Genomic DNA, 26,749 nt, shown 5'->3' with positions numbered 1-26,749 from the left:
GTCATATTTGAAAATGCAGTTCTACCAATAGTACAAAATTGAAGTTGTTATTTTTTAGACATAAAAAATGGATTTAAGGAAAAAATCTTTCACGGATTGCGTGCTTTTAATGATCATAGAAAATTTCTTATTTTTCGCTTGTTCCCGCTGACTTTTTTTAAAAGTTTGTTCCTACTTCAAAGAAAATGGATTGAGCTCAATATTTTTGTCGGAGCAATACTTGTTATATTAAATTTCAATCAAAATGAAAATTAGAAAGAATTATTTTATTATTCGCCAGTATTAAGAAAGTTGAAAAATAATAAATATTTTAAATATTTGAATTACATTTAAACTTTATTTCCTTTATCTTATTTATTTGTTTTTTTTTTTTGACAAATTTCAAATTAATTTAATATATCCTATTAAAATTAGCATACCAAAAACTAAAAAAATTTAAATAAAAGGAGGGGAAAATGTTGGATTTATATCTTCTTATAACTGATACGTATTCTATATAAATATTCATATGTTGTAATGTGCATACATGAATGTGAATTGAGTAGTTATCAACATTGGATATTAGGGATTCGAAGACGAAGGATGACAAATCTACATAAATGTAAAAAATAATTATATGTATACATATTTTATTTTTTTCATGTAAGTTTTCAACATTGTTTGAAAGGACATGTATGATTCTTTTAAATAATAAATTCGACAATTTATTTATTAAATATGCTTTAAATGTTTTTTTATTTGTTTTTAAATATGCATATGCTTACGAAATGGGATTTTTTTCGTATATTATTCTTAATTTCAATTCAAATCGTATCATAAAAGCCATTTTTAAATTTATACTTAATACGTGTTTTGTATTTTAGAGAATAATTTTGAATTTACAATATTAAATTTCTGTAATTATTTAATTAAAATTTTAATAACACTGCGACCACTAAATTCAGAATAATTAAATTTTCATTTTATTTTCTTTTTTTTTCAAAATTAGATGAAATATTATCATGTTGTATTTTTAATCACAGCATTGTGAAATTTGTTTGATTAATTGTTTTATTATTTTTATTTGATCTTACAACAAAAAAAAAGAAAACCCAATGCTTATTTAAATTTTTTGATGAGAATTTTTATTAATAAAATTGAAATGAACCATTGAACTGGATAAAAATATTTAAATTAACGATTTCAAATAATAAATTACAATATTGTGTTTATAATTTTTATCCATTTAAGTATTTTATCCAATTTCTAATAAATATTTTGTATGTATAGAATTGTAAGATTATTTTTATTTTACATATTCAATATTAAATTTATTTTTGTTTTGCTACAGATGCTTATATAAATGCAGTTGTAAAAATAAAATTTAAAATTGTGTTCGCTAAAAATTTTGCGTGTATTAAAAAATTTTTCATGCAAAAATAGTGAATTGGAGAAATAAAGTAGTGAAATTTTTTTATATATTTAAAGAATATTTAAAAACAATTTTAATATTTTGTATTTATTTGAGAAACTACAAATTCGTATTTCCAAAAATTCTCATCTAAGCCTTTGTTATTAAAATTTAATTTAAATAATTATTAAAACTGCAATTTTATAAACACCTTACGGACGAACAATGCAATATTATCAAATATGATAGGTATATGAGGAAAATCCTACTACAATGCGCTGCTGTTTAATTTAATTAATGATTTAAATTTATTTTATTTTTTCTTTTTAAAATATTCATTAAATTTAATACTTATGTAATGATGTATGTACATATTTAAAATTTTAAAAGATTTATTATTCTTCTTCTTACAAGTGTGATTCTTTAATGTCATATATCTATCAGGATACCAAGCTGATATTATATTTTCGGAGGTATTGTTAATTAGGCAGTTACACAGACAATTCTTAATGCTTTATGTTTTCGAAGTATTCCGATTAAAATATTATTTATTTTTTTTTCTCAAAGTTTTGATAATTCTGTGTGACTCTCATTTTATTTAGTATGTTTTTAAAAGCGATCTAATTTTCAATTTCTTATTCAAAAATTTTGCTCTTTTATTCAGTACTTTTCCATTTGGAAAACATAAAAATTTGACTTCAATAAAAATTGCAATTTTTATTTTTTAAATGCAATTTACAAAGAAGAGCTAAAAATATTAATTTCTTTCACACAAATAATTTCTGACACCCCTTTCATATAAACACCATATAAATTTTATAATTTATTTTTGATTTAATCTTCTAACTTTGTGTCCTGATAGATATTTATGGCATTATTGTTCCTTATTCATTTGTTGTAAATTTAGTAAAATTATTTTTACGTTATTAGAAAAATAAAAATGAGTTTGAATAGCTCATGTGTATAAACATATCTTTTTTTTAACGTAAGTATAAGTCAATTATTTATTTGTTATTTAGCAAATTTGCAATAAAATCAGAAAAAAAAATCAAAATAGCAATGTATAATGGATTCTATATTGTTTTGTTGTTATTTTTACAGTGAATTTTATTTATTTTATATTATGTATTTGTTTTGTATGTTTTTGATTTTTCAATAAGATTCTCTAAATGAAAATTTATTATAATGTTAAATATATTATTTGCAATATATTAAATTAACTTTTATTTAACTAGTTGCACATTGCTGTATTTTTGGACCATGATGACAATCACCATCTTCATCATAAGCTGGTCGATAACTTTGTCGTCTACTATCATGTGATGGGTCAAAGTCCTCCTAAAGATAATAAAAAAAAAAACAAATAAGAAAAGTAAAAAACAAAATAAGCATAGGTCTTTGATGTTTTCACAAACAATTTTTTTTTTGAATTTATTTTATGATTTTATAATAATATTTAAAACTTACCAAAGTGCATTCTTCAGCATCTATTGGTATGTTAACAACTGGTCTTGGTGGTAAACAGCTTTCTAATTGTGGTATTGTTGCTGCTGGAATACTGTCTGGGAAAATAACATTGAATTGAATAATTAAACGTCCTTTTTCAAATGGATTTTTATGAATGGGCATTCCTTCATTCATAATACATTTTGCTTGATCATTTTTAATTACTTCACCAGGCATTGATGTAATAACTAAATCACGGTTGTCCAACGTCTTAATAACTTTTTGGAAACCACACAAAGATTCAACCAACTGAATTGGCATTTTCATAATTAAGTCATATCCACCTCTTGCAAATGTTGAATGTTCTTTTTCATCTAATACAATTACTATATCACCTGGTTGTAGTTCAGGTTCTTGATCACCTTCACCAGAAAATACAATTTTTTGTCCATCACGCATACCCTTTTCAATATTCACTTCCAATATTTTTCGATCACGTACAGTTTTTTTACCATTGCATTGTTTGCAGCGATCCTTTTCTGGTATAATAACACCTTGCCCTGCACACTTACGACAAATTGACTCAATTTGTTGTACCATGCCAGGTGCAATTTGCTGTATACGTTTTTCTACACCTAAACCTCGGCATGATTGACAATTTTCAACGGAACCCTTTTTTCCACCACGCCCTTCGCATTTATCACAGATAACTGACTTTTGGAGAGCTAATTTACGTACAGCACCATTATAAAGTTCCTCTAATGTTACAGACATTTGATGAATAACGTCTCTGCCACGACGTCCACCTCTTCTGTAATATAGAAATATAAAAATAAATATTAAAATATTTTTTCAACATATAACAAATTAAATGAAATATAGATAAAAAGATATAAATATAAACTTACCGTCCGCCACCTCCAAAGCCACTACCACTGAAGAACATTTCAAACAAATCCATAGGACTACGAAAACCGCCACCATCGTTTCCTCCCTTTTTGATAGCTTGTTCGCCTCCTTCATCATAAATTTGACGTTTTTCAGCATCGGATAAAACTTCATATGCTTGTGAAATTTGTTTAAACTTTTCACCCTCATTTGGATTTTTATCGGGATGGTATTTTAATGCTAATTTTCTGTAAGCTTTCTTCAATTCTTCTGGGGTAGCAGAAGGTTTAACACCTAACACGTCATAATAAGCTGTCTCTTTAACCATTTCGTTTCAAAGGATTTGAATGAATTTTTCTGAAATAGAAATGTTTCCATTCATTTAAAATTACTTAGATGTGACTTTGAAATGTAGAACAAGTATTGAAAAAAAAATCAGTTAAAATTTTGTACATTATTTATTTACCAGTTTACTTCGTCTAACAAAATCAACGTGTTTCAAAACGGCTTTAATATCTTCCTTCAGCATCTATTATAAAAATTCAGATCTTTTTTTTTTCATATTTTTTCAAGATACTATTTATGCTATTTCAATTTTATCATTTCAAGATATTCAAAATCCTATTAAAAATCATTCCAGACAAGTTCAAAATAGTTTCAACTATTTCAATATTAATAAACTTAGAGGTTTCGAAGATGGTTATTGATTAGCTACGTTTGGCATACACACTTTTATGAAGTTCATTTTGTATGAAAATATCAATATTGATTTTGCGCAGTGATATCAATTTATAAATAACATTTAAAATCATATCGTAAATTGAACTTTTGTTTCCAAAATGGTAACCACAATAAGCAGTTTACAAAACCACAAACTTTGCATTGATTACTATTTTAAAAACATTTTTTTTTTTTTTGGCTTTTATAAGATTTCATTTACAATAATGTTTTTTATAAGATTTCACTATTAAAGTATTCCAATTATTAATTCTTAATCTTCTTTTATTTGTCTAACATATTAAATATTTTTTTAGCTTCTTAGAAATTTACTTTTTTTTTTAAATTTATGTCCAGAATTTATGCTTTCAATAATTCAATTCTAATTCAACAAATTCCAAATTTACAATATTTCCAAATGCAGCGTGTTCGATTAATCTTTACTACACAAAAAAACACGATCGAATATCGTAGCAGGTTAAAGTTCGAAGGAATTTTAAGGTTTTTTTTAAATACTTCAAAAATGTTTTAAAAAATCCCGTAGAAAAGTGTAAGATACTAAGGTTAATTGGAGTTCCTGTAGTGATTTTTTAAGATTAATTCTAGAACTTTTAGTGCCTATCTAAATTGTACAAGATCCCCTCCCCCACAGCATTTAAAAATGATTTCTACACGCACCATTTTGTCGAAATTATAAAGTTTTTCTTCAAAGTAAATTTATTCCTTTATGCACATATGTATTCTGTTACAAAACTAAGTAGGTAGTAACCTTCTTCATTTTATTTTAATTTTGCGCAACATACGTTAAATGTATAAAATATGAAAGATTTTGTTACTTTCTTTTCGTAATTTTCTATATGACTAAGAGATTGAAATAAAACTCACATTTAATTGGTAAGCCCCAGCTTATATTAAATTTAGTCTTTGCTTTACACCAATTTAATAAAATTTAAAAAAATATTCTAAGGATAAAGGTGAAATGTTTTACATCTTGTTACCAAATGTAACTTTAATAAAATGAAATATACAACAAAAATTAAAAAAATATAAACTTGTTTAGAACAATAGTGATGAATGTTACTTCTATAAAGAATTAGCAGACTATCTTTTCTATTTTTTTCCAAGAACACCTCTAATTTTTTAAAAATTGATAACAATATATTTGTGTCATTTCTTGGCTTATATTCTTTAAATTGAAATCTCTTTTCAAAATTTTATTTGGTTAGACCAATGACACCACACCCAAGACGGGCACCAGCATTACCAGTTGTTTTGCTCAATTCGTGGCCCCCAACTCCCAAATCATCTACATCAGCGTGAACAACTAATGTTCTTCCAATAATACTATGTTCACCGCTCAATGAAATTAATTTATCAGATATATCGATTTTTGCAATACCATCATCGCCTGCAGTTACATTGCCTAAATCTCCAACGTGCCTTTCTTCAGCTGTTGGTGCACCATGAGTTTTACCATGTGGATTAAAATGTGCTCCGGCTGATGTACAACCATTTGTATTGTCACCAAATTCGTGTACATGAAAACCGTGTTGACCTGGTTTAAGTCCTTTTAATTCGCCAGTTACATGAACTTTATCACCATTTTGTTCGAAGAAAACATGACCATTTGCATCCCCAGCAACAACACACACCGCTTTAACCATTTTTGATGTAGGTATACTTTACTTTTTTTTTTGAGTAAAACAATGAGTATAAGGTGTAAACTGTGAGGATTCTTCACATAGAAAATGAAATACAAATTGTACAAATAAGAAATTTGACGAACATATTTTAGTTTTTAAAATTTGAAATTTCTTTTTTAGTTCATTAATATAGTTTTAAAAGCTGTAGCCGATAAATGGTAAAAAATCAGATGTTAATTGTTCATGAAAGACTTGAATTTTTTTTTCTTTTTTTAATTTTAACATTTATCGGTTAACTTTTATTGAAATGAACAGGACAATTTATTTTTCTCATTGAAGGCAGGAATGTAAGAAAAATATTTTTATGTTATTATTTTTTTGTGTTGCCATAATATGCATACAAAATTTTCAAGGGATTTTTATTTACTTTTATGGTTTACATATAAAAAGAAGAAAAAAAAAATTATGTAACCTCTGTTCATGACTTCAATTTTTTAGATAAATTGTCCAACATATCTTAAACAAAATAACAAAAATCAAAATTTCGATTCCTGGATAAATTTATTTTGATTAATATTAGCAAAAATTATGGATTTTTAAATGAGACTAACATTAATTTTTTTTTATTTAAATGAATATCGACTGAATATGAAGTTTATTTTAATTATTCATTCTAAGATCAAAAGGCTATCTATAAAAATAGGTACAAAATTAATGTTATTCAAAACGTAAGTTCACTTTATCTAGTAAATGTAGAAAAAATTTAAATGATATGTAGGTAGTTATACATATACTTTGCAGACAATTGGGAAAATTGATTCTATTCTTTTTCATTGCATTACAGTTGTGCTATTAATTCTTCATTTTGAAAGTTCTACCAATAATTTTTACAAAGAAAAATAAGATTAAAGACCCAAAATCTCCGTTTTTCAAATGTAAGATAAAAAAAAGTATGTATGCATTCCAATTTTAAATGTATTATCTTATTTGTATATTTTCGAACTTTGTTTTTTTAGGAATGCCACCAGTTAAGATAAACATAAAACTTGTTAGTACAATGAAAATGATTTTTAAATTTGATGTTAGTCTCAAATTGAATTTAATGGTTCGAATCGAAATTTTATATTTAAGAAATTTCAAATAGTACTTATGTAAATAAAAAAAAAAATGTTCGTCAATTTTAGAACTCAAGCAATTCTTTGTTCCACGATAATTTTTTGTTGACTTTCAAAGTCTAAAGAAAAAGATATTTTTAAGCGTGAAAAGCTCAATTAAGTAATTTTTTATTTGTTGCGCAAATTAAAACAAAAATTAGAAATAATAAAATTAAAACTTCAAAATTTACATAGCTAGGTGATATCCATTATGTATGTGTATACGTACAAAACATATGTAGGTATACCCACCTAGTTACACTTTTTTCAACACAATTTTTACATACTAATAGGTATTTGCGTTATTGCTCTATTATAACTTCACTAATCTCCTGGATATAAAAATAATAATAAATCTGAAAGTCACAATTAAATCTTAATCTATTATTTAAAATATTTAATGATTTTCTTTGCATTCAGAAAGGACCGCATTTGTTGCAAATGTAGCTTTTTGCAAAATTTTTAATGTTGGTATACATATTCTTTAAATTCTTATATATTCGTACATATATAAAAAAAAATGTATAACATACATGTAAGTACCAACCTACCTTTATACTTTATATGTTCATTTTAAATATATGCACATATTATACAATAAAATGGTAGGTATGTACATACATATTTATATACAAAACTATGTACATATCTACTATTGGAATACTAGATAATGATCTTAGAAGTGGAAATTCAAGTGTATCTTCATAGTAGTATGTATGTGTGTATCTATATAATATATTTAAAATATTAAGTTCAATTTGCTTTTTCCACAATAATTATAGCTAATTTATACATATTTTTAAACTTCATATTTAATTCCACATTCATATAATTTATTATAAAAATTGAGCATTGCTGTTGAATTTGATTTAATTATTTTTTACGTACATAGGTACATAATGTAGCTACGTAAATTTGTACTTCTACACGTGTTTTGTATCGGTAACTATTGATAATTGAAATCCAAGCTAGCCAAATTATGACAAATTTATAATATAGAATTTCCTTTGTAAAGTTGATATGATGAAATATTCTAGAATTTTTTTTATTTCTGTTTGATTTGAAAGTTTATACAATAGTTGGAAATCTAACCTAACTTTTTGCGTATGCCAAAGTGAAAAAATTTAAAATTTTAAGAACGCAATTTATAAATTATAATTATTAAAAGTTAATTGTAAATGCAAAAATTATCATCCTTGCACTATATTAAATTTTCATACTTTTCCTTAATTTAGCATATCGGTATGCATAAAAAATCTTATTAAAATTTTTATAAAAATATTCTGGAAAAATCTTTACACAAAATCAATGTACCTTAACGACCGCCATGTTTTTTTTATTAGTTCTTGGTTTTCAATTTACAATCTTAAAATTCAGTTTTAACACAAAACTAAGATCATTTTAAAAAGGAAAATTAAATATTATTGCTAAATAATTTTACCTTAAATTACTTTCCTGTTTTTTCTATTTTTTTTAAATAGATCAAGAATGTTGAGTAAAACAATTTTATGATTAAATAATTTTTTAATTAATCTAGTTTTACGTTTTGTTTTTTAAAATTCGTAAATAATTTGAGCACTAAAATGAAAATTTTACGTAATAATCCAGGAAAAAAAATTTTGATTTTCAAATTAAATTTTTTTTACCACTACTAAATAATGTACATAAAATATTAAAAAAAAAAAAAAAAAAAAAAAATTTTCAATCACTCACCGACAAAGTGGTCTTTTCCACACAAAAGTTTCCTTGCTAATAAAATTTGCTAAAATTTTTAGGCAAATAGCAAAATGATGATTTTTTTCAAGTTTTCAAAAATGTGCTAGAGATCTGTCCTTATCGCTCTTAAGATAATTAAATGATAATAATTTGAATCGATGACGATAACAAATTTATAAACAAGCTGTCTTTCACATTTTTCTAGATTTTTCAGATATTTGACATTTGATTTTTTTTTTGAAAGGATAATGCTTTGTACTCAGAACACTTGGAGCGCTGTTTTAAAAAAATATATATCAATATAAGATTCAGCGAAATATTGAATTGTTCATTCACATATACGGGTTTCAATAAAATTTTAGTTATTTTACAAAATTGATTAAAAATTAAATATTAAGAATTGAACTGTGAAATTTAAATCAATTATTTTCACGTTTTATATAGCTATTCCTCTTACGATACCTTTTCAATATAAGAAAGTTAGATTCAGAAAAACGAAAAATTTTGACTTGATCATGTGAAATCAAAAATTTATATTTGCAATACAGAAATCTCCAACATTTTTATATTTTTTACCCAATGAAGAAACTATTACTAGTGTCAGTTTAAGAAGTCGAAATATAAGTAAACTTTCATTATGCGAACGAATGAAACTCAAAGGGACAGGTCGCCTGTATTGCTATTTTACTCGATAAGTGATAAGAAAGTGAGTAACTATTATATATGTGTATAATTTTTTCAGAGAGAAGAATTATTTGGTATTGTGTATCTCGTTTTTCTTTTTCTAAAATTTATTCACTTTGTTTTTGAAAGTGAGGCATTCAGTCGATAATTTAAGAAAAAAAGCAAAAGTCCAATTAAAAAAAATTGTTATCTTACTGGAAAAGTGAAAAATTCATTAGTAAAACGAAGACTTCTGATTTGAAAGTGAATTAAAAGCGAGTAAGAAAAGTTGAGATACACGATTAGGCTGAAAATATAAGCCAATAATAAAATTTATTTAAACGCTTGCGTTTAATAAAGTCTTCAAACTACTTATGTGTTTACATGCGTAGTTTGTATGGAACGACATTTTTGGTATATAGTAAAACATGACCATAACTGTTTTGGCATAACCATTTTTCTCATATAATTAGCTCTTTTTTATCGTTCAAATGTCATTTTAATTTAACAAGAAATTTAATTCAATTAAATGCTAAAAACTTAGAAAACGCACGATGATCCATCTATCGGAAAAGAAAGAAATGAAAAAAAAAGAAAAACAAAATTGTGTTCATAGTAGGGATGTGACGTATGTATGTTATATTTGTTAAAGTTTTCTTAAATTGCAAGCATTTAGTTTACCAACCTGCGTTAAAACTTTTATCTTATAAATGGTTATCACATTGACGCCATAACAAATAGATATATTATAAAACTTAACTTTAAATTATATTTTTTTGCTATATTTTTGGTATTTTTACTTGTATTTATAAACAAGTATAGTTTTCAACAAGTTGAAAAAAAAAATATTTTATGTTTTTCTTATGTTAATAATTTTTAATATTCTTGTTTTTTGAAAATTTTGGTTGAAAGCCAATCGCATCCCTAGTTTATAGGTAGAAATATTGATAGATTTAGCACTATGGATAATTTAATACAGTTTGACCAATATTTTGCATGTAAACGCCGTATATTAGAGCTTTATTGTAGCTTTCCAACTTCCTTATTTTTTTTTTGCTTTGAAGAAAGCATGATACATAATTTCATTCACAAAAATTTTTTGATCCTTTTTCATTTTATTTATTGTTGGCTTTGTATAAAACTTTTTCTTATAATATTTCATAAGGAATTGAGTCGTCTCACCGTTAACATATAAAATTTCTTATGGTACGGTAAAATTGAAAACACGCGAATTAAAAAACAAAAAAAAAACTGAAAATATTTTTATATATATCTGCCAGTCAAATTCGTTGTTGTAGTATACGTAAATACATTGATATGTACGTTTGTTTTTTTCTCTACGGCTAATTTTGTTCATATTTTTAAATAATATGTGTAGTTTATTTACAACACTAAAAAATATTGTGAATGTTGAAAGTTTTTCATGAAAATTTTTGTAATTTTTTAAATCAATTGTTCATATTAATTCATATACGAGCAAAAAATAACTGTTTTGTTTCCAATAAATCAAGTTAATAAAATTTTAAGAGTGAAATTTTTAAAAAAACCTGCGGATAAAAAGAAATTTAAATTTGACAGAAAGTAAGAAACAGTAAATTTAGAATATATTAAAGTGAAAATTAATAAGTTAGTCTGAACAAGTGTCAAAAAAAAACAAGTAAAAGAATTGATAAAAATAAAAAGAATACCGGAATATCCTTACTCCTTACATTTATAACAAACTCTTAATTACGAGTCCTAATACAACATAAATAGAGTAAACGAAAATAAATTTTTTAAAGTTTTTATTACGAACAATGTTTTAATTGTACTTTTTATTAAAAAATCCGACGGGATTTGAACAGAATATAAGAAATATTTTACTTATTATAGAAATCAAATAAGTTACATTTGAAAACTGAAAAATGTTCTAAATACTTATATGACACATTAGTTTTAGTGTGTTAAGTAATTAGGTTCTAAATAATTAATTAGAATTATTTACATTATGTTAAAAAAATAATATACTATATATTTATTTCTTTATTAATTGTATATATAATTGTATACATATGTATTGTATAATTATCGTAAGATAGTTTTTGTCTGGTAGCTTATACATATCAATTAAAATTATTAATATGTAAAAAATTTTTACATATTTTTTTCATGATTTATGAAAAATTCACATTATTTAATCAAATTCGCTATGTATGAGGGAAAAGATAATAATTAAAGTACACAAAGCCAAATTGAATTAAAATGCCAAATATTAATGCCCTGAATCATTACAAAAGATATTTTGTTTAATTTAAATTTAATATTTAAAATATGTATATGTAGCTGCTATATAATTTGTGTAATTGAAATAAATTAAAATTGCAGGATTTGCGAAAAAAATTAAATTAATATTACAGGTATTAAACTGTGAGAGTTATCAAAAATTTAAATAATTAGAATTTTAAAAGAGCTTGTAAAAATTTAAAATTTAACATGCATCCAAATACTTTGTGTTCATTTAAAAAAATATTCTATATAATATATTATATTTTTTTTGTTTCTATTTTCTCTAATTTGATTAGGTAATAAAATTTAAACATTATTTCAAAATTTTTCACAGGAATTAATTGGTATAACACGCATATTGAAATATGCGTATTATTAAAACAATTTTTAAAATAAATTTTGTATTAGGACTCGTAGTTTAAAATAAATAATGTAAATAAATACATATTTATAAAAAATAACGAAAATAATGCTATATCTAGTTTAAAATTTGATTTTTCATTAAAGAATATTAAATAAGTTGAATATTGGATTTTTAAGCCACATAAGAGGATTATGAAACTTTTGAAATAAAAGGAAATTAAATACTCACCTGAAAAGAATAACGGAAAATTTAACAATAACAAAAAATAACAAAGTGATTGCGAAATATTTTTTTTTTGTTTTGAAATACTCTCTGTAATATAATACAAAAGTGTTATAGTGGTGTAGTGGAGGTCATAATAGAAGGGTACTTTTTCAAATACTTACTCATAAAAACAAGACTTATAATCTTTTAGCGAAATTATTTTATTTTGTTTGTTTTTGGTTTGGTGTTGACTTTTGGAATAATTTTTTAATAAAAAAAGGTAAGTCGTTTATTGCGTTTAAAAAAAATTACCATTATTAAAAAAAATAATTTATTTATGTAATAGAATTTAAATTTTAACCTCAAAATTTTTATTTCCTATAAGTAATAAATAAAATTTTTATTTATGTTACTTATATAAGTCTAGCTGTATACTCGTAGAAGAAAAGTGAAAAATTCAAATTAATGAACGGCGTTATATAGCTAATTTTCAATTCCTATAGCTAATTTGCCACTTCTTCAAAAATAAGCTACCATAGTTTAACCTTGTAGCGTTAAAGGTAATAATAATATTAAATAATTTAATGTATATGTAATTCTATTCAATAATTCAACTGTGTTAGGCTTTGTATGCATGTGTGGTTGTCTTATACTTCTTCGGGGATTCCTATTAAAAAACATTTTAACAAGGGATTATGTATATTGAAAGGATATCGAAACCGTTTATTTTTATTCCTTATAAAGATAAAAGATAAATAATTCCATTGATTAATAATATAGTCTAATTATATAATATTCTCAATTGACAATAATAGATATGTGTTTGTATGTCGATATTGTACAATTTATTCTTATTACAATATGAAAAACAAAAGATTACTTTTTTATTATTGAACATGGTTTATTCAAAAATTTATATATATAGACATGTATATGTATGCATATCCATATACGTTATATACATACATAGTTATATACGTCTTACCTAAGTATCACTTTTTAAATAATTACATTTGTAATTAATTACATATCAATTATTATTTAATAACTACATATTTATTAGTATATATATTTAACAACATATACATATATATAACTTGATATTACTTATAACATGTAGTATAATAAGTGACAAGTTAAGAATAATATAGACAAGTATAGTATTTTTCAATATATTGTAGAAATTGCTTAACATTTTTCAGAATTTTAATTAAAAAATAAATACAGAATGAAGGGAAATTGAATCGAATTTCGAGAATAGATATAGTTCTATTGTTTATAAATAAAAAATTATTTTAAATTATAATTAATAAAAATTTATTTAGAAATTCGTAAATTACAATATAGTCTGAAAATATATGACTCGCATAATGCTGATGAAATATTGATAAATTTACTACAATTTAATTATTTTATTTACTAAAATTATTAATTAAATTAAAACATTAACTAAAAAATGCTTTAGTTTCATTAATTATTTGATATTAGATAAAATTACAAAATATTTTAATTTTAACAATAAATTGAGTACTATAGTTTATAAATTGTTTTAATGCAATAATTTTTGTATTTTTTAATAATTTTTTGATTTTTGAGTGAGTGAATTTATAAATATACCGTATGATTACATTAACAAATCTTTTACCATTTAAAAAACAAAATCATATACCTACCTCATGAATTTTACTCGTAGAATTCTACGAATTATGAACATAATTGCGACGTAGACTTTTGAATGATCCCAAATTCCTTTCGTAGAGATTATGTATTACCAATTGCAGTATCATTTTTCAACCATCAAATGTTTTGTATATATTTTTTGGTTGCTATTTTAGTAAACAACTTTCATACAAATTTTTTAAGATATTCATGCAAAAGAATATTTTTTAAAATATTTTTTTTAAATTAATTTATTTATAATGCTGTAAGATATATTATAAAATGCATACTTATAGAATAAATTGCATTTAATCGAATTAAACACTTAATTTATTTAATTCTTCCACACTATATAATATATAAGTACCTGTACTTAAAAGTTTTATGATTTTTAATTTTTAATAATATGTAATAAAAAGCGGAACTATTACATATTTGCAATTATTCCTTATCAATACACTTTCATTTTCACAAGTCAATGTTAAGAACTTGTAGAAAGATTTCTTATTTTATTTTTGTAATAAAATTAAAATTATATAGGAAAATTTTTTATTTTGTAAATGTATAAGTATATGTATATGTTTATTAATATCACAAATCTGTACAAAGCAATCTGAATTTATTTATTTAAAGTTTTAATCAATATTTAATTTAAACAAAAATATAAAATATTAAGTCTGTATGTATACATGTATATATCTATATAGGATTTTTGTTTCGATTTCTATAATAATATATATTCATGCATATTATACAATGTTATTAAGCATGAAGGTAAATTGAAAGTTCTCAAAAATTTCTTAAAAATTAACAAAAAAATAAATTTGCATAAAATAATAAATTTATGTAAAGATAAATAATTAATTTAAATATATGTATGTATAAATAAATATAAATAAAAAATATACTTATATATAGATATGTGATAAATCTAAGCTGCAATTTTATTATACTATTTTCTAACTATAGGCAATTTAGATGTGGCCAGTACATAGCCGACCAATTTGTTAAAATAAATACAAAAGAAATTGTGAATGTCTTTTAAACACTTATTTGAAATTCTATGAAAGGTAGCATAGGTAAAATATGTTAAACGTAAAATCGCCCATAGTGAAAGTTCGGTTCCCGAGTCTTGATAAGTGTTACCGAAATATTTACCAATTCATTCTTTTAATAATCAGAGTTTTGAAATTCAGGAAAATTGTTTAAATATTTTTCTGCATACAAGCAAAAATGTAAATTTGGCCTGTATTGTAAAAGTTCAGTTCTGCGACTTAACACATCCCAAAAGTGGATTAAAGTGCTCTATTCCCAAAGTGAAAAGCAAACAGTTATGCACATCTCTCTAAAAATACATATAGTTTATTTACGTTTTCCTAGCATTTTCCACAAGATTTCGATATTCAAATTTCGATAACATTACATGACTTCCCTTATTATATGCAACGGGTTTATAATAAATTTCTAAAACTTCTCGACACAATAACTTTATGTATTAATTACTACATACATCTTTCTATATCTACATAGGTAGTCGAGAAGTAAAAGTATAATTGAATTACCCACACTATATAATCATAATATAATATGTATATACATATTATATATACGTTTGTGTATAATTACCTTAATGAAGAGATAAACTTCTTTTATGCAAAATGTACTCTTCAAAGAGAGAATGTTAATTTCCTTATATTATGTATGTTGTTTTAAAAACAAATATTATTTAATTAAGAATTTCTTCTATATATTACTTACTATATCTAGTACAGTAAAATAATAACACACATTAAGTAAATTGAATAAGAACGAGGACGTAATCCAGTCTTAATTATTAACTATCAATTACAAGCCGCAATATTTTCTTTCATTTTTATCTTATGTACAAAAATTAAAGAAAATATTAATTAAAAAAATATGTTAATTGTTAAAAAAAATTAAAAGGATAGTTCTAAACGAAATCTATTTTTATATTATGTGCAAACAAATTTATTTGTAGATACAAGTAATAGGGTGGTAATTAAAAGTGTTATTTTAATAAGTTATTATAATTATTACATCAAGCACATAAAACTCTTATATAACAACAATGTAAATGGAATACATATATGAATATACATTTATAAAACAGATGAATTGCAGAATTTTGAAGAATTTGTTTAGGTATTCGGTCATGTATTTATACAATTTTCGAAAAACTTTCATTCATATCTAGTCTTACGGGGTTTTGTTGAAAAGGTTGTCATGCCTGAGCTGTGCCCTGTGAGAAATCACGCCTGAGGTTACATTCAGCAAAAAATAAGATCTTGGGAAATCTTATAAATATGAATAAAATTTTAATATAATCATATGGTGTAAGGAAGAGCAAAGGAAGATCTTAATGTGCAGGAAAAGTTTGTTAAAGCACTTGAAGAACAATACAGCAACACATCACGGGTTAGCTATAGTTAAATATTTTGCACAAAATACAAAATTTATTTTACGTCCTCGCATATTGTACTCGTATGTGTATTTTAACAGTATATTGCTGTTCCTTCTCTCTCACTAAATTTTCTTTTTTCTTATTTTTTAAAACGAACAGCACTTTTTATAACATTATTAAATTTTTGAGAGGTAATACTTAAAAGATATTACGAATACATGCAGGGAATAACTAGAAAATGAGAGACATTGAAACTTTAACAATGGTATGAATAAAAGTTTTTAAATTATTTATAAAAAAAAAATAAAAATTGTTTTTCTTTGAAGAGATTTTTAATATTAAAGAGAAAAATAAAATCTAAAAAATATACTATACGAATTGTAAGTACGAATGTATGTTGTAATTTATATAAAATAATATAACTATTATATATACATGAAGTACACGTGTAAGAAATGTAAGTATATGCAAATATAATTTAATATTAAATAATAAATCATCTGTTATACTTACTCGCAATTTATTTATGTTAAATAAAGATGGTTTACAAAAGTAAATATGAAAATGGAAAATGAGTAAAGTTTTTTCATTAATTTTCCAAAAATAGATTTCATCAAATCAAATTACAAATTGGAATATTCCTATATCTTTTTAATAAGGATATACAAGATTTTATTATTAATTTATGTATACTATATTATTTATTAAAACATTAAAAACTTTTGAAATTTAGACATTTAAAAAAAAATATTTTAAATATTCTTTTAATTTGTAAAACAAAAACTTTTGCAAATGAAGAAAGAGTTTGTTTTTTTCTTGATTATAATGTATAGATTTATGTATACGTATATACGAGATATTCAATGCAAGAGGGGCAGAAATTTAAATTAAAAAGTTGGCAATTAAAATCATACGAGGCGGACTTTTAATTAATTGCTAAAAATAAACTTAATTGCAAACGTGAACATAAGAAAATTAGTAAAAATAATTACAATTTCTTATGTCATTAACAATATTCTCATCAAAATTTCTTTAAATACTGTCGTAAATCAAAGTCGTGATTTGCATAATATTTTGTTATGTAAGGGCGTTAATCTTAAAATGTTGAGTTGCAAAAAGAATTTTTTATTTTATCACCTATACTTTTATTTTATAATTATTTGATTAAAATATACATAAGTATTTATTTTATGAAGTTAATCAAAAGTTTCATTGTATAGTTTACAGTTTTAGTAAGACTTAAAACACAAAAAATGTTAATTAAAATCATGTAAAATAAAAGAATAAGAAGCCAATAAAAAAAAACCAATACATCAATGGCTTCATTATCGCAATTTAATTTGTATGAATTTAAAGGTTTTTTTGATTTTATCGTATAACACGACTTCAATAATTTTATAATAATAATTAATGACTAATAGGTTCTTGCAATTAGGGGTAAAGAACAAATTTAATTATTTACAGTGAAATGTTGCGGTTGTAATGAAAATATGCTACATATAATATTTTGAACTGCGGTTTTAACATTTTACAGGCTCCTCTGCTGGAAATAAATTCGAAACAAATGTTTTGTACTATTTTTTACATTTAGTATTTAACTCAATATCTACATATGAATGTATATATGTATATGCATATTAACTATAATTCAAATATGGGAGTGAAATTTCTAAACCAGGGCAAATTTATCGTCTTAAGTGAGATTTATTATATCGTACATTTTGTCAAGCTCGAGTCGAATATTATTCAATGTGCTATAACAAATAATTTACAGGCACTTTTAATAAGTAAAATTTAAAATCAAATTAAGAATTTAAAATAATTTTTGTTTTTTAGAAAATTTCATTTATTATTCTAGAATATTATTATTCTAATAATGCTTGGGTTGGACATCAACCTATAAATGGGATGGTTCCTTTAAAACGCAAGAAATATTAGGATAATAAAAATTGCATTTCTAGTCGCCTTGATTTTCTGGAATTGTGTTAAAATTACTTCACATAAAATTTTTTTTTTCAAAAAAATTTTCGTTTAAAATGCCTACCTAATAGGGTATTTACAAAGTGAGGATTTGCGATACAAGATTATTTTCTAAAAGATCTTATAGCTACTAGTATGATAACGTGGAATTTATTTGAACAACATTAATTCTTCAAAATAAATAAAAAAAATACCAAACATTACAAACCATTGTATACGAAAATAATTAACTGAAAATTAAAAAAAAAAATTTATTTTAAAATCATGGTAGTTTTGCTTTTGAAATATAATTATATATTTATTTATTTTGACGTAGTATGTATACGGAATATTTGAAATAAAGTAAATTGTTCTTGAGTTGAATAATTTTTTCCCACTTTTTCCAATATTTTCTTTAACAAGATCCAAGATTTAATGTAAATAATTTATATTGATTTGAGTTTGTTATGAAATACTTATGAAATTTGACGCAGTTCTGCATTATCAAGCTATTAACAGAGTATTGAAAATGAGGAAGCATATTAAATTTGGCTAAAAATCTTTCCTTTGAGGTTTGTATTTACTTAAATTTCGAATATAAAACGTAAAAATTTTGATAGTAAATGATAAAAAAAAATTTATTTTGATAAAATTTTCAGCATGAATTTAAATTTATTTTAAAAACAAAAATTTTTCTCATTTTTCTCTTTTTTGTTTTTTATTACAGAACTAAAGAAAATGTCTTCTAAATCCTTTTTTATAACAATTGGAATATTGATGATTTGCCTTCATCAATTTTCGGGAACAGTTTATGGATCACCATATCAACTTAATCTAAAGAAAATGTTTGGTAAGTATTATGAATATAATATGTTTGTGTGTAAGTAAAATAAAATTAGAAATTTATGTCAATTCTAAAAGAAAAATTTGGGCTGGCAGGATTTTTAAAGTATTTTTAAAGTATGTATGTATGTGCAAGGGTATATAGTTTGGTATATAAGCACATATTTTGGTATGTACATACATACATATACCCATGCTATTTACTTGTAGAAACAAACATATTTACATAAAACCATAAAATTATTTCCAAATTTTTGAAATAGAATTTATTTTGAAAGTTTTTCTTAGAATTAATTTTTTCTCTTCTTATATGCCTTAAAAGTTTGATATAAAATTTCTTATTTTTTCTTTTTATCGACCGTATTTCATACAATAAGGGAGATACTGTGATGTAACCAAATTTCGGATGTCGAGTTTTCGGTGAGAACACACTTATGTATTTGATAGGGAAGCATAAATAAACTATTTTTAGAGAGATATTAGTCTGTCTGTCTTTCTATCAGTCAATTTACCGGTCTGTTTGTAGGTTTGCCGTGCATACATCACAAGTTTGGCTGAATAGATTTAAATGTAATTTTATATACATATAAGTTTATTGAGGCATCGGTTGATCAACTCATGTGATATGTCAGATCTCGTTAACTGGGCCTTTTTGCAGGTGGAATTTACATTTTTGCATATATATAGAGAGAAATAATTTAGCAATTTGCTTGAAATTTGATATTTAAATTTGTGATGTTAAAAAAATGAACCTATAGGTTTTTTTTGGAAAGATCAGAATTCGGAAACCAAATTAGGTACCGCTTTTACCTTTTTTTACCATATCTACGGAACTAATTTTCGAAATTTCTGAAATTCAATATCCGCGTTCCGGTTGTTACCGAAACTAGTTAGTGAACTTTTCAGGGAATTCGATTGGTGCAAAATGAAACTCTACTAAGAGCCAAATTTACACTTTACTAAGTATGTTAATTAAAAGCTTGTTAGTGTCCTTAAAATTATAAAGAAGTGTTTGAAACTCATTTTCATAATCTTCTGTAACACTTTCGCTAAACTAGACAATATACATTGCGTTCGGTTATATGCTGACCACATCAAATTTTTTGATTTGTTTTATGGGCATATTTTGATAGGTTCTAAATAAGGTCAGAAAAAAAGGATTTAAGATAAAAATTAATATGACAGATAATTTAATCATAATAAGTTAGTAATATTATTTTATATTATTTGTAATTTGTGAATATATTATTATTTCTGAAAGTTATTCTTTCAAGCATATGCTACTTTTATATGTATTTTATTATTATTTTTAGATATGAAGATAATAGGCTTCATTCATTTTAAAATTCATCAGATTATTTTAATAAAATTTTAAACAGAAATTGAAAGAAATGATTTAATGAGAAAATTCTAAGAAAATTGACAGAAATTGTATGAGTTTCAAAAATAAATTTCAAATAATTTGGAATCATATATGGAATAGAAAATTCAAGGATTTTGAATAGAAAATTCAAGGATTAATCATAATCAGTCGCAATGAATGTGATATTTAAATTTAGTAGTTTTTGTTGTCAATAGTATAGGCCCCGTAAATTAAGAAACAATGAAAATTTGTGGATGAAAAAACAGTTTTCTTTATTTAATAATTGTAAACCACAAAACTCAAAATTTTGGATTAAATTAGGTGGCGGTTATTTTACATTAGAAAATTCTTTTAAAAAAATCTTCGCCATTTTGTGTTAATTTTCTTGAAAATATAAATACAATCTTGTTAAAGGTTTCCTCACTACACTAAGTATTTAACGATTGTTTAAAATTGTATGCATTAATCGAAATCACGTAAATAGTTAGAATTTCGAATTAAGTCTAGAAATTTGATTAATTGCTCACAAAACTTGATTTATAATTTCCTTTATCTTTAATTAATAAATTTTTAAATATGTAGTTTTTTTGAATTCTACATTTTTCAGAAATCTATTTATATACAATAATTGTGTAAATAATTTAATTATATTTTTGGAAACCCTTATGGCTATAGACTGTTTCCTGTATATTTTGTAACAATTTTTGAATTTCGTAAATGTTAAATAATTTTAATAAAAAAGAGGATTATTGTGGTTAATTTTTATGGTTTTATAAATTTTTAAACATATTGTTTCAGATAATTTTATATACTAAGTATATTTTAGCTATAATAATTTAAATTATGATTGATGTAGTTTTCTGATCCCAAAAAAGTGCTTCCTTTAAATTGTTTTTCCTTTCGAAAACTTTTAAAAAGCTTAGATTTTAATATTGAAAAAACTAAATCCTAAAAACAAAATATACTAAACAAGTATAACATGATTTGTTTTCTAAAACTGGGGCAATTAATTATCTACTTTTTTGTATAATCTTATAATCTTTGTCGTATACATACATACAAACTCTTAATTTTAGATTTCTTTTGTTTTTGAGTTATTAAAATGGAAGTGTTGCTTTGCTCCATTTTGAATTATTATACTTATAATGTTGTCAAAGAATATTGCTAGTGGATTAGAGAAAAATTGCCAGACCAACATTTGAATTTTATTTAAAAAATACAATAAATTTTAAAAAATACTTTTAAAATAGATATGAAATCTTCCTTCGCAAGCATTCTTATGAGGACATCATTATTAATCATATAGCGTTTTTGTATAGGACTTTTTTGAATCTTTAGAGGAAATCCGTAGTTTTTTAGATCTTTGTAGGACTTTTTTAATTTTATTAAAACAAAAAGTACATTTTGTTTTTGGTTTAGAATATTTTGTTTACAAACTCCGATAATTATAGAATTTTTGCATTCTGACTGGTAATTCTACTTTAGCATTTCTGGACTACCATAACACCTGTATCATTCAATTGGATATAATTTCAGATAATATTTAAAAGAGATGTTTTAGAAATGTATATAATTTAATTGGAAAAATTTGAAGGCTATAGTTAGAGAGCATTATCGTTACTTATAAAAAGCATTATCGTTAAAATTGAACATGCAGGTTCAGTTTTGTTTTAATTAATTTTATTTTGATTGCATATTTTCTCTGTCTTTATAATTTAAATTATGAAATTTTTAAAATTTTTAAATTAAAATCAAATTTAATTAAATTCGATTCCTAAAAGTTCAAAACTTTCTGCAAGTTTAAAACTTTTTGCAAGTTTCTGTTGCAGCTGTTTAGGCCATTCTAGTTTTGTCTGAGTCACTCACATAACTATGGTGTCAACGAGAATGCAATTGTGTAATAGAAATTGTTTATAATTAATTATGCAGCTAAAAAATGTAATCTGATTAATTAAAAGTTTAATAATAAAAAACTATGTGTCAACAAAATTTTTTAATTAAATGTTTGAAAAACTTTTCAATTTGCAAAGCATAAGAAATAATTTTTATTCTTTTTCATTAAGGAAGAATTCATGGTTAGTTTCATAAGAGGATTGGAAAATATAAACAAAACACTTAAGTTGTTGAATTGTTTTTATATTGTATTTATTATTTATATATAGCAGTTGTGCAAAATGCTTTATTTTATTCAAACTATTAAAAAACTTTAATGAATGAAAAAAATGAATTTGAAATACCAACACTCTCTATTGTTAAAACTATAATTGCTCTATGAATATTTATTGAAAACAAAAAATTTTGTGAGGGACGAATACCTGTCATTATCGAAAAAATCAGTAAATTAAATCTCTTTAAAAATATTTCGTACTGAAAAGACGGAAAAACTGTCACAACTGAAAAAATTTTGTAGAATATTTAGAATAATTTTAAGCTTGGCTATGCAAGAACTGATTTTGTCTTCTTAGTTTAAAATGTTGTAGTTCGGTTCGGGAAATGAAAAAAAAATTTAAAATAACATAGCTACCAAAAAATAGTAAAATTGAAAAGAAATTGTTATTGTTCTTTAGATTTATTAGGCGAAAGAGAATGTTACTGTGAAGTTCAGAAAATTTAAAAAAATTGTAGTTTTAGTTTTATAAAACCTGTCTATTCCGAAAAACAAATCGATTTCATGCGATTCCGCCTATAACCGGTTTTACTGTATTCGTAATATTAATATGTGAAAAAATTGCATATCACAGGGCGTTATAAATTTAAAATACGCAGTACATTACCTGAACTCATTTTTTTCAATAATTAATTTCAATTTATTGTTGAGGTAATTGGAGTAGTTTGTAAATGGAACCTTTTGAGATTTGACTAATTTTTCATTAATTAAAGCATAGCCCGCCGGAATAAAAATCAGTAAAATGAAAAACTATTCTTTTAAACTACTCCTTTCTAAAGCCTAGTGTAATTGGAGATTTTATACGTTTGGAGTGCTTTATAATTTTAAATTGAACGTGTTATATGCCATTGAGTTGAACACAAAAGTTGTGAATTGAAAATTGTAAGAACTATTTCCAGATCTTTTTGGATTAAAAAATGTTTATAATGGCCTCTACCAAAATTTTTATTTTGTTTTTTTCGTTCTCGACCTGGGATTTTTTCGTGTAATTGCTTAAAATTTTTTCTGCAACAATTTTCTCAAGTTCTTTCATAACCTGAGATAAAATTTTAATTTAATATTTTTTTACTTTTTGCAATAATAAAAGTAAATCTTCTGTACTAGAGTGAATAAAAACGCTGAATTCACACGAAAAAAAAAAAAACAAAAAAATACATGCTTTTATATCTTTTTTAAAAATTCTGATGAGATTAGTCTGAAATAATGGACCATAATCTACTTTTATCTTTTACTACAAAAGAAATAAAAAGCTAAATTTATCCTTTAATTCTCCTTAACAAAAACGAAATACTCATATGTTTTATGTCAACAGAACGTGGTTATCCTTGTTTTGTTAAATATTAAAAATAATAAAAAATAAAGAAAAACTACAGTGTTTTGTTAAATTCAACACTATGGCCAAAATATAAACATTGAAAAATTTCAATTTTCTTTTCTGTTCATAATGGGTTCATTTAATAATTTAGTTTCATGTCATGTTCAAATAAAGTGTTAGAATCTTTAACTCTTATATCTTAACATATTTGTACGCTGTTATAATTTTAAAAGCATACATGCCTACATAATTTCTATTGTTTTCATATAAAAATATAACACACGATATATTTATGCGTGAAAATTTGATAACATTTTATATGTATGTATATAGTGTGTGTACATAATTATGTGTATTCAAATTTCTTTTGATAAATTGTATTTTAATTAAAGAAATGAATTTAAAACCAAAAAATGTGTATGTGCGAGGTATTGAAGTTGATAATCAACACTATTTTAACTAAAATATGTTGCTGCATTTAATTAAATTAAAAAATTTCCATAACAAAATTGAAGTTTATATTGTCGAAATGCAGTGCTCCTATATGACAACATATATGCAGGTAGCTTTCTAATAAACTAGTTGAAGAATTGTGTATGTAAATTAGTTCTAAAATACGACGTTTTCATTTAAAAAATATTTTTTTACATCTACTGTTTGTGTGGAACTCAAATCCTCTAATGGATTAGAATAACTTTTTTCTAATATATTTTCTTAAAAACACTCGCAAAGCTTCAAAAAGATATAAATGGCGTATGATAATGGCATATTAAATGGGTACCAACAAGCCAGAATTATGCCACATTTAATCTGTTTTCATTCTACTTAAACATGTATCTGAAATTCACTGATATATCCAGAATATATTGAAAAGGTAAAGGGGATAAAAAATTCAGTATAATTGTTTACAAGGAAAATGTTGGCAGCTCTTCTTGGTTTCGTAGCCATTTGATTATTTGGGTTTGATATTTTTGAATAAATTAAATAAACTGCCTAAAACTAGTAATTTGACGGAAATTCTTGAAATTTAATGTTTGAGCTCTGGTTGTTATTGGAATTTACTGACGAACTTTCTAGGGAATTCGGGTGGCATAAAGTGAACTTCTACTAAGCATCGTATATTACATTTTTTCAGGTATATTAACTTGAAGATTATTAGATAGGAAGGTTGAAAGAAATGTTTAAAGGTCATTACCACATTTTTGTTCTTGAAAAAAATATTTAAAATTTAAATATATTCAAATTGAAAAATAACGTTATTTGAACTTTAAGCAATTATTGATTTAACGATTTATTAAAAAACGATGATTCAGAAGCCAATAAATAATTTAGAACAAACCAAGCACACCACACTTCCAAATTCACTCTAAACATCGAGAAAATTTGACAATTTGAATAAATATAGTACAATATAGTAGATTTTTCAATACTGCATACTGTACAAGTTTTAATCACACAGATAAAGAGAGAACGAAAGAGAATGTTTATTCCCATACCGTTTGTAACGTTCAGAAATAATGGTCTGAGATATAGCCTCAAGTATATGTTTTTGATTAGCGTCGACTTCTGAGTCGATTTAACCGTCCATCCTTACCAATTATAACTCAAAAACTAATTGAGCTAAGATCACCAAATTTTCATTTATCTCAGAATGGCATTATCTCAGAAATTATTGGAGCTATAATATAGAAATTTCGTGAAAACAAGTGTATTATTAGGGCTGTTATGTGTGATAAAAATTGTTGAAATTTTTTTGACTCCTTGTGGTAGCTGCCATACAACTTCAGTAGCAGTTTTGCCATATCTTAGAAAAAAATTTAAAACACAGTACTGAAATTTTGCATAAATTAATATGGTAATACGGCAACTTAAAGTCATAGTCTATTTCATAGTCAGCAATGGCATATTTATTCGCACATAGGATAACAAATTCGTACAGGAACTGACATGGTAAACTTTATTTTTTCTCGTTTTTTTTTTAATTTCTAATACGAAGAAATTTATTTGATTTGGTGTCTGTGAAACCAAAAGTTTTTAAAACTCTGAAGCTAAAATTTTGAATTTCATTTATGTTGAATTTAGGTCATTTTTAGACGGGAACTTACTATATTAGGGAATATTTCATTATGTTAAAGGTTTTAAATTTCAAAAGCTTTAGTAGCTATAGCGCAGTATGACGTCATTAAATTTGATTTTTACTTTTATTTTTTTTATGTTGATTTTAAATTTTTAATTTGGCTCTCAATGCTTATTTATAATATTACTAAAATACTACATACATATGTGGTTTGTATGTGCATTTATAATAAGTAACCTTTTTTTATATTTCCGTTTAATATTTGTTTCTAATTTTTTCTACTTTTGTTTTTTTGCTTTTTTTTATTGTTATACATGAATGAACGAATGCTCGAAGGGTATTATAAATTTACAACTCCGTTTGTATATAACGCTAAGAAATATCATGTCTTAGAAAAACATTTTATTTAAACTATTCTTGATATGTGTCTCAGTCGACAACTAAAAAACGCATTGAGCTAATCTACACATAAAACTGTATTTATTTTGGATACG

At 23.9% G+C, this 26,749-nt stretch overlaps 3 protein-coding genes across 9 annotated transcripts in view; 1 reads left to right on the top strand and 2 right to left on the bottom strand.

Annotated features, from left to right (window-relative positions):
* Window positions 1-317: 317 nt before the first annotated feature.
* On the bottom strand, window positions 318-9,083 carry LOC129613533 (dnaJ homolog subfamily A member 1). 2 transcript variants are annotated; one of them, XM_055527643.1, is made up of 4 exons: window positions 8,952-9,083; window positions 3,745-4,081; window positions 2,858-3,647; window positions 318-2,728 (listed from the first exon to the last, which is right to left on the bottom strand). In XM_055527643.1, the coding sequence occupies exons 2-4, from the start codon at window positions 4,050-4,052 to the stop codon at window positions 2,618-2,620; spliced, it is 1,209 nt and encodes a 402-aa protein (XP_055383618.1). In that variant the 5' UTR covers window positions 4,053-4,081; window positions 8,952-9,083; the 3' UTR covers window positions 318-2,617. The 2 variants fall into 2 exon arrangements, with proteins under 2 accessions (XP_055383618.1, XP_055383626.1); XM_055527651.1 differs by lacking the exon at window positions 8,952-9,083 and adding an exon at window positions 4,191-4,331.
* Window positions 5,328-9,074, bottom strand: LOC129613547 (superoxide dismutase [Cu-Zn]). Its single transcript, XM_055527663.1, has 2 exons — window positions 8,952-9,074; window positions 5,328-6,176 (listed from the first exon to the last, which is right to left on the bottom strand). Exon 2 carries the CDS (start codon window positions 6,103-6,105, stop codon window positions 5,656-5,658), a length of 450 nt encoding a protein of 149 aa, XP_055383638.1. The 5' UTR covers window positions 6,106-6,176; window positions 8,952-9,074; the 3' UTR covers window positions 5,328-5,655.
* A 1,702-nt stretch (window positions 9,084-10,785) lies between the features above and the next one.
* The window catches only part of LOC129610858 (ras guanine nucleotide exchange factor G), a 177,396-nt gene continuing 161,432 nt past the window's right edge, over window positions 10,786-26,749 (top strand). For 2 of the 6 annotated variants that reach the window (XM_055523658.1, XM_055523633.1), the window contains exons 1-3: window positions 10,786-11,274; window positions 12,390-12,730; window positions 19,218-19,340. In XM_055523658.1, the coding sequence (XP_055379633.1) occupies window positions 19,229-19,340 (112 nt within the window). In that variant the 5' untranslated portion in view covers window positions 10,786-11,274; window positions 12,390-12,730; window positions 19,218-19,228. Of the gene's footprint in view, window positions 11,374-12,389; window positions 12,731-19,217; window positions 19,341-26,749 lie in introns of all 6 variants that reach the window. The other 4 variants (XM_055523626.1, XM_055523644.1, XM_055523638.1 and 1 more) reach the window with 4 other exon arrangements.

Source organism: Condylostylus longicornis, unplaced genomic scaffold (genome assembly GCF_029603195.1).
Source record: "Condylostylus longicornis isolate FDR11 unplaced genomic scaffold, ASM2960319v2 ptg000004l, whole genome shotgun sequence".
NCBI classification, from domain to species: domain Eukaryota; kingdom Metazoa; phylum Arthropoda; class Insecta; order Diptera; family Dolichopodidae; genus Condylostylus; species Condylostylus longicornis.
Note: the sequence above shows the minus strand (reverse complement) of the source record. Positions and strands in the feature narration are given on the sequence as shown.